Consider the following 9,858-nt stretch of genomic DNA (forward strand, 5'->3'; position numbering starts at 1 on the left):
CTGACAATCACATTATCAATATCAAATTTTCATACTAATGAATGGAAATAATCTTGATACTAGCTCTATTGAACTAGTTCGATGTTTAGTTTTACCTTCTAATTACACATTAGAACAAAATAGTAAAATTGCGTAATTTAAAATTGTTTTTCTCCCAATATATTTAACGGAGCTCTTGGCACTGCACATTCATTCATAAGTATGGAGTCAATTTTCAGCTTGTATCCCACAATTGGCGAAGGATATTTGAGTCGTCACAACATCATTTCCGCTTCGTTACGAAGTGTCGAACAAATGGAATGACACCTTCCGCTATACGTTTAAGGCTCTGTCCACACTGCCTCGCATGTAAACAATGTTACCATAACCCGTTCCTCTACACTGACCGACCGAATATGAGCCGGGACGATGTCATTGTCTAGTAACACTGCTTCAGAAGCGAGAGAAAATATAAACCGCTAGAAGTGTCAGAGATTAATTTGCCTACATTCAAAATTTATGGGCTTCCCACATGTGTATTCACTCACAAGTGAATACTGTTAAACAGTCTGGTATGTTTCTAAATTCTGTATTTTTGACCTTCAGCATCTGTCATATATTGATAAACAAGATTCCACACACTGTTTTCCCCTATACAAATAGAGGGAGTAGTCAAAAACTGAAAACTGAAGATCCATTATTTACTCTTTTTTTAATTCATACAGGTAAATGATAGGTTTACGACTGCAGAATATCCGAGGAACCTAACTTGCAACCTATCAGGATTTCAATGAAAAGCACAGCATGGAAAACTTTTAAATTAAATTAATAGATGCCTACATCTATCTTGTGGACATCTTGGATCCTTATAAATATCAGCCTAACAATGCAAGGTTCACAAATCTGCCTCCCCCTCCACCCCGCGCCTCTCTCATTGCCGCGTCTGCAAATCATCTTGAATACTTGTCCCTCCAGCAAGTTGACCTGTAACGAAAAAAAATGCAACAGAAAGGGTTCTTACGGCAATCACTTGACAAATCTGTAGAGAGAACATTAATTCTAATTTCTTGAAATTAGATTTTTTACTTTAAGGATAATTAGCTGATAAAAACCATGGGTTACGTTTCTCCAATCAATGCCCAAAAAAGGTTATCACCCACTGAAAACTTGTAACCATCTGGAGTAAGATTCTCTTATATTTTATGCCATAATTAAGCTATTTAAAATACAGGTATACTTTAGTGCTACTCTGCTTCTGATGCCATTTAATCGTTCAAAATTTTCCCTATACTATGTAAAAACCACTTAAACAATTTGTATATTAATACTTAAGAAACATCCTGAAAATCGCTAAAATTGAGAAACATCCTGAAAATCGCCAAAACCAAATCAAGATAACCCCCATACCATGATCAAAGTCGAATTCTTAAAAAAGATAACTTTTGATGTTTCAAGAACTCACGTAAACGTTAAGGTAACCACTGGACTTCAAAATAAAGCAACGAAGCTGTGTGATGCGAGCTCTTGTTAGGAAGGAAAAGATTACATCATAGATCAGTTTTACCACTAATTATTATCAAACAGACTAAACAACTACCCTAGTATGCTGTATTTAAAAATGTACATCGATACATGCATTACCTACCTGATGAGCTTTTTAAACATTTCAGGTGCTATATATCTAATTCGATCAAACACGTGATTGCCAGGGATAGTTTGGCGAACACTGACGTTCATTACAACATCGCATTCACTAAATTAATGGGTACCAACAGTTGCATTCTAACTCATATACCTATCTTCACAACCTCGTTATGTATGTTAATGCGTATTTCGCATATCAAAACGTTGTTGATGGATACCATTGGATGATACTCATGCCTTATGGATAGCATTCAAACCCTAATGTGTTCATGAACAGTTCCACAACGAACTGTTCAAAGAATCATCACAGTTCCCGCTCCTGCTATGACCAGCCCCACAAATCACTGCCCTTATTCAAGGATAGTATGAATGTCTCCGAGTTATCCTCATGAACAGCATCATAATCGTTATGCCAATAGTACCATTTACTGTGTTCACGTATAGCCTAACACACATTTGACAGATTTCGTGGAAAAGAAATTCATTGTTCACGTTCATGGATGGTATCAAAAAACTATTGCCAGTGTTCAAGAGACACATAACCAAATCATCGCAAGTATTCAAGAGCAACAAACGCATCGCCTGTGTACATAGAGCAAAACTCATTGCTTTGTACTTAAATACATATGAGTAACAAACCCATTGCCTGTATTCATCGAGTAACAAACCCATTGCCTGTATTCAGAGTAACAAACTCATTGCCTGTATTCATAGTGTAACATACAAACTCAATGTTAGTGGATAGCATCTTTAAATACACAGCCTGTGCTACGAGTAACCCAACAGTATCAAATCTAACCAACATTCCCTACAAACTTATCTTTGACCACACCTCAAAATAAACAACATTCCAATTATTCTATGCAAAAAAAAAAAAAAAAAAAAAAAAATTACCTAAGACTAAAAATGTCCATACTTTCACTAAACAAATTGCTGGTCTGTTAACAGGATCTGAAAGTTCCTAGCTATGAGTTACTGTCAATCTTTACAAAGTTAATTCAATCTGACATCAGAAATCGAAACATTCCTCTGGATAATCTGTCCGGGAAAAATGTTTAAAATGTTTTGGCGATTTTATAGAGATGAACCATTGGGTAAGCAGGCCCATTTATCGTACATGACTCTTACATTTAGGGAGCTTCCTAATGACCCCTATAATTACCTGAAATTTTCTGCTATGAGAAGGTTATTAGAGTTCGAATCCTCTGAAAATTAAGTCTAACGCCAACTTTACGCTTAGAAATTTTAAATTCGGGCGAATCCGTAACGATTATTAGCCAAAACTTATCTGACTTAACCTAACCACAATCTGACTTAACCTAACCACAAACTTAAAATACCACAAACTTGAAATAGAAGACTTGTACAAAGCTTTTTTTTTTTATGTTGGATATTGCAGTTTGATGGCATAAGCATGCTGAATTTCCTCAAACCTTAAGGAGCTTCTGTAAACTTAACTGAGTGGGAGGTAGCCAAGCACATTTAAACACCTAATACCTGTCTGAACTTCAAGAAAACTAATAGATTAAGTCTCTACTTACCACCTGAAAGAAAGTTTGATTAGTTTGCTTTCAAAACCACCCAAATTATCTGCATAGTAGGTCATACGACCTACTATGCAGATCATGGGGGCTCCTCCACCCCTCCAGGGGCGCCGCCCCTAAAGTGGAGGAGGATAAGGTATATATTGTTCAAGAACTGGTCAAGAACAGTATTTACAAATTTTAAAAAGTATATTTCAAAATTTGAAACAAATATAAGAAATTCGAAGAGAATTTTACAAACATTTGAAAAGTAAATTTGACAAGTTATATTAAATTACGGAAAAGCGTTAGAGTTGTGCGTAATTTAATCAATCTTGTAAATTTTAGTTTACTCATGTCAGATTAGGGGTAAACGCTCACTGAAAGTTATATCGACTACCATAGATCTGTACAAGACTAAAACGTAGAAGATTCGACAATCCCCAGAATAAATATACGATATAGTAATATACCAAGTTCCGGTGTCACCTTGCAGACGCCTCTTGTTTGTTGTAACTTGACCAACGAAGTGACAGCAATCGATGGAAATCTCAAACACAAACTGTTGTCTGCTGCGAGAAAAACGGCTTCTTCGTAAAAACTAAATAACAGGCCCAATAACGCTACGATAAATTAAGGAAACGAATTGAATACGCCAATCCCAAGGAAAAGCGAATCACTTGGCAACTCCCGTAAACTTCTACCGTCCGGAACGATGTTGTCATTTGCCAAGGACTCTAAAGTCTTAGTGGCGTCTAAAGAGCTTCTTGGAACATGACCGAATGCGATCCATGGATATCCTTGAAAGTGTTATTTTTATTTCTTACTCCTGCTTTTACTTATATTTCATGGAAGTTTAAAACACAGCACGAGGTGAATAAATTTTCCTGAACATAACTCGTAATTTCTTTTAGGGCTCAAGAAATCATCTGTAGCATAAACCTGACGCATAATTCATTTGTCACTCTAATGAAATAACTTTTACTACGTAAGGATATTTTATCATGGCGATTATACAATGAAATATTTGTATATATGTATAACATACTAACACACACACACACACACATATATATATATATATATATATATATATATAATATATATATCTATATATATATATATATATATATATATATATATATATATATGCAGAAACCAGGTACTATGTCGTACCTCTAAGTAAATGGGGATACAATCCACAATGAAGTAAATTCCTCTTGTAGTTTAAAATATATATTACTTGTATAGGATTAAAGCTTTCGACCATCTACTGTGGTCTTGTTCACTAAAGTGAACTTTAGTGAACAAGACCACAGTAGATGGTCGAAAGCTTTAATCCTATACAAGTAATATATATTTTAAACTACAAGAGGAATTTACTTCATTGTGGATTGTATCCCCATATATATATATATATATCACAAAACAACCACATAACTTCACTGTGTTTGTATTGCTGGAATTATGCTCCAATGAGAAGGGGTGGTTTAGATTTCAAACTCTTTAATTTACAAAGTACAATTTACCAAGTCCTATAGCTTTCGAAGCCATACAGTCTTCCCGAGGAAGAAGATTGTGTCTTTGAAAGTTAGTGTGTCTGGTAAATTGTACTTTATGAATTAAAGATTCTGGAATCTAAACCATCCTGTTTAATTGAAGCCTAAGATGAGTAGTTGATATAATATATATATATATATATATATATATATATATATATATATATATATATATATATATATAATTTGTGTATAACTGAATCACATAAATTTGGAAGCTTGATGAATATATACTTAAAGGCAAAAGCCAAGAAAGGAAGTAAAACAATGTAGTACTGCTGCAAGGCCTTTCGATTCTCGGCCTTTACTAAGCAGACTCAGTAAAGGACGAGAGTCGAACGGCCTTGCAGCAGTGCTCCATTGTTTCACTTTTCTTCATGGATTTTGCCTTTATATATATATATATATATATATATATATATATACATGCACACTCATCTTGGTTATCAAAAAAAAATTGTTCCATCACTTAATAGTAATTTCATTTTTACGCCCTTCAGCATAGCCTAGTATCCCTCTTCTTGTTTACTTCCTAACCTTGTTTACTCTTATGAAACTTTCATCCTCTAGGCTCTACTAAATACATTTCTCGTTTCATCATAGTCATTTTTCAGTCTTTAAAGCATTTTAATTCTGTAAACTCTTCTGTAAGTTTCAATTAGTGGTTTTCATTTTTCTTTTACCAGAAAAGTAGGGATATGGATGATCCCGAAGCGCAGCTGTTAATAAATAGTAGGTCAATGATGAGCTGACTGCCCATCCTACTATGAGTGTGTTTAGCTTAACCTCCCCTGAAATAAGATATTACTGAAACAAGACATATATATACTATATATATATATATATATGAATAATTATCACATCGAACCATGATTCATTTATATATCATTCGAGCTACAAATATCCTTTAATATCTAAATTCACTCTACCTCGGAATTGATATATTTTCATATATGTACCGAAGGGGAATTTTTTAGTTGATAATAATTTCGTCCCCAGATGGGATCGAACCACCGTCCAAGTGGACGGGAACGAAATCAGGACAGACAGAGACGCTATAAGTTTATATCGATTCTGACCTTACAAATCACCCGCGAACTCCGTGTATTGGTAATTAGCAATCGATATGAAACCCCGTCTACCATGTTAGCCAATTCGAGCGTTTGACACACGTATATATCACATCAAACCGTGATTCATTTATATATCATTCGAGCTACAAATGTTCTTTAATATTTAAATTCACTCTACCTCGGAATTGATATATTTTCATATATGTACCGAAGGGGAATTTTTTAGTTGATAATAATATATATACATAATATATACATTTATATTATATATATAATGTATGTATGTATATACTGTTTGTGTGTATAAGTTTGTTGGGAAGGAGGCGCAAATAGATGATTTATTCAAACTGTCTCTCCTTTAACTTGTCCTGATTTTTCCTTGAAGATCGTCCCTGGAGGACTGGCAGCTCAGCACGGAGTCCCGCCAAAAGCCCCGACTATGGACAACCTGTCGCTCTGTTCATGGGTCCTGACGGAGATTAACCACCGACCCTTGAACCTCTTCTTCAAGGTGAGAGAGTAGCTAGGAGAAGGTTTTTCTGTGTCGATGTTAGCTATAATGATTCTGAGTTGGTCTGGGTTTTTGTAATTAGAAACAAGTGGTCTCTCTCTCTCAATCTCTCTTAAGAAGAGAAGTAAAGGATAATTAATCTCTTTTCGAATATCTGTAATTAGGACGCTATACATTAACTTTGCTTGCTTTTTTCGTCGATTTAATATCAGAAAACTTCACACGATGAGCAAAACTACAAGAACATGGTAACATTACCCGTTTCCTAACAATGCCATTTCTCTTTGTAGCACATGGAGATCGCAGACCGCTTGAACGCTGTAGGAAGGGATATTTCCATCCTCATCCAACCCATGGACCTAGTCAAGCAACTCAAGAAGTCCCTGAAGGCCATCAAAGGCTACAAGGATTACATAGTGATGTGAGCCCTAGTGGGAGGAACACTTCGACGCAAGAGCCCTTGCAACGCTGATTGGCGAGTGGGTCTATCCTGGCGGCTCATAAAAACTTGGGATGAGAAGGTCTCCACTGTAAACCAAATTCCGTTTCGTATTCACCTCTCGGTTAGATCTCGCATCACCTGTGTGTTGTTGAGGAACAATGGATGCTAAACTTCTGATGATACCTAGTTAGAAATAGTAGTTGTGATTGCGCTGACGATAGATGAAAGTCCAAATCAATTTATTTTTGTATGAGATATATCCGTATACTTAATCAGTGTTCTTGACATTGCATAATTTTTCGAAGGTGAAGAATATGCCTTATGAGGCTTATATGACCAGATGCGAAAAGACGCGGTTTTTTTGCATCGTCAGTGACCAAGGATCGTGTAGAATAAGAAGATGGCCCACCGATTGCTTAGGAGATGTGTGTGGAGATTAACTAATCGTTTGAATACCAAACGCTTGTAACAAGCGTTGGGTTCTGTGCTGTTGCTGTTGTTATTGTTGCTGTTTTCTCTTTTAAGATGTGTTCGCTGAATGCTAAAATGATTAAAAGATTGTGATCTGTTGTGCCAAATGATATGCCTTGGTTTTACAAAAACAGCAAATCTCAAAACTTCTTTCAAGCTAACGAAACACAAAAATTACGGGAATTTTTCGTATCTGGAGTCTGATGCGTACTTTAATTGCTGTGAATAGTTCTTGAGTGACTACGCAACCAATGAGAGTCTTACACGTGGCAAACCTATTGATTATGTCATTTATGCTCTGCTCTTGTCAATGAACAAATCCCACTCAAAGTCTGAGTAACAACGATGAATAATGAGACTTGATCTACCGAGTACCTTCTTTTTCTTCATGAAACGTGAATATCCAGCGATACAAAAAGGTACTCCACCACCTTCATGAATTGCATATGTAAAAATATATATATATATAAAAGAATTCCCTCAGAGATTCTTATTTTGTAGGTCAAATATATTTGAAATAGTTATGAAAATCACCACCGTTTCCCTTCATAAAACCTTTTCATCTTCTTCTTCTTAAAGCCTTCAGTTCACACTTGATTCTTGCTGCAGTTACCACAAGTTATGTTGGTTCAGCAGGAATTTGTAGATTTTGTCTTCAACTATTTCAGTGTAATGACCATTTAGTATAATAAAACATGCTTTCACAGTAAGAACTGTAACTGGAATTCTGATGCAAAATTGAAAAAAATGGGGCTAGTTGCTGATGCCGGAGAATAAGTAATGTTTGCATCTGTAACCAAAGACATTCTGTAAGACCCGGCGCCCCATGTAGGGTATTCCCATGAGGACTTGAAGACCGTTGCTGGTTTGCAGTTTCACAATGACTGACTCCTTGTGAAGTTGGTATCACTTGTGTTATGATATTTCACTTGGATTGAAGAAGATATTTGCCAAGCTAATGAGTAAATCGTGTGAGTGTTACCGAACAGGATGTACGTAGTCTATAGTTCTTCAGTGAAGTCACACAGTGGTGCTTTGTTAAATTCAATTACTTGCTTACTGGTCGTTGTCCTTAAAAATATGTCCCTCACTGTTGAAACCTATATGTATAATGGTGCTATCTCTCAAGTGATATGTGTAAATAAGGTACTTAACAAGCCTGTGGCCTTTGAAACTAAACCTGCGGCGAGTGGTACAATTTTTGATAGGTAGCCTGGATTAAAACAAGTTCTGATATTTTCATATGGTGTGATTGTAACATTTGTATACCAGTAAATCTTAACACACATACGCCAACACTACATAAGTCGAAGTCTGTATCATATTTTTGTATATTGTGGAGTCTAAAATGTTGTGATAAACTCTTTCTGAGAATGTTCAATCACATGACCTAAATCAGTATCTTTGTGCATTTTGTATCACATTCTGACACTACACAATTTTTCGTTGTGGCTACTACACAGCCTGGAAACAGCGCGCATAAACACATGTAAGTATTTGGCTGGATAATGTTATCATATTCTGTAGTGATATTATCAAAACCACTTTTAAATAGATTGAGCATACGAAACCACAGACTTAGGTGAAATGCACATGGCATATATTGATCTTCAGAAATTTATTTCTTAAGATGTAAATATAATGCATCTGTGATTTATGCAATGGAAAATATCCTTTATTTCTTGGCAGATTATACTATTTCCCAATTCCTCTGATGTATCCAGCTTACATTATGGTGTATGACATAATTGATTCAGTGCATGGCATACATTATGGTGTATGACATGATCCAGTGCTGGCATACATTATGGTGTATGGCATATGATTCAGTGGATGGCATACATATGGTGTATAACATTTAACAGGTTGTCTTAACCACAGTCATTCGGCCATGATGCTTCTCAAGATGCCTAATTAAGAAACACTGCTCTAACCACTCTCCCCTTTCCTTTGTTTCCTTTTTATTATTATTATTACTTGTGTTGTTTTCCTTCTGTAAATCTGGATCAGCAAAGGATGCGTATCTTCAGTTGACTTTTGTTTATTTTTAAGTTCTCTATTCCGTGTTATCCTCGTACTACAGAAGCATAAACACTTGTCAGTTTTATGTGGCCTTACCCTTAAATAAACTTTATGAAACACAGAGTTAATTTTTCTCCCCACAACTTTACCAGAGCAATTTTAGAAGCAATACTACCTACCACAACGAAAGCTTGGCGTTAAATGACAAAATTCCGGAAATGAGCAAGGTATCCATGATGTATACGTATTATGAAATATGGAAGAAAAATTTAAATTTGGCTAATTTTCGATGCGCTACATTTAAAATAAAATAAAATAGAGAGCACAAGAATCTTTAATAGTATTTGTGTAAAATGCTTCTGTTTTTTAGATGGTGGTGATAATTTAGGCTATCGCGAATTTCGCGAGTTAGTCATGTACCGTGGCTCGAATGTTGAGCCAATAGCAAGATCCCAGGACAAAACTAAAGCTACACGGTGGAGGGGTTGGAAAAACTAGGCTGATTTTGGAATCTAGTACAAAAATATATTATAAAACACATCAACAATAAATTTCCAAGCAGAACAAATCACTGCAACAGTGCCTGTCATCGAAACTTAAAACGAAACACTCGTTCTGGAAGGAATTACATAGC

At 35.6% G+C, this 9,858-nt stretch overlaps 1 protein-coding gene and 1 long non-coding RNA gene across 5 annotated transcripts in view; one reads left to right on the forward strand and one right to left on the reverse strand.

Annotated features, from left to right (window-relative positions):
• The window catches only part of LOC135224557 (uncharacterized), a 74,899-nt gene extending 65,556 nt beyond the window's left edge, over positions 1-9,343 (forward strand). For all 4 annotated transcript variants that reach the window (XM_064263657.1, XM_064263655.1, XM_064263658.1 and 1 more), the window contains exons 11-12: positions 6,164-6,289; positions 6,580-9,343. In XM_064263657.1, the coding sequence (XP_064119727.1) occupies positions 6,164-6,289; positions 6,580-6,714 (261 nt within the window). In that variant the 3' untranslated portion in view covers positions 6,715-9,343. The remainder of the gene's footprint in view (positions 1-6,163; positions 6,290-6,579) is intronic.
• Positions 665-4,140, reverse strand: LOC135225013 (uncharacterized). Its single transcript, XR_010316874.1, has 2 exons — positions 3,636-4,140; positions 665-963 (listed from the first exon to the last, which is right to left on the reverse strand). It is a non-coding gene; the product is annotated as an uncharacterized LOC135225013 (long non-coding RNA).
• Positions 9,344-9,858: the final 515 nt, after the last annotated feature.

This window comes from Macrobrachium nipponense, chromosome 12, assembly GCF_015104395.2.
Source record: "Macrobrachium nipponense isolate FS-2020 chromosome 12, ASM1510439v2, whole genome shotgun sequence".
In the NCBI taxonomy this organism is placed as follows: Eukaryota; Metazoa; Arthropoda; class Malacostraca; order Decapoda; family Palaemonidae; genus Macrobrachium; species Macrobrachium nipponense.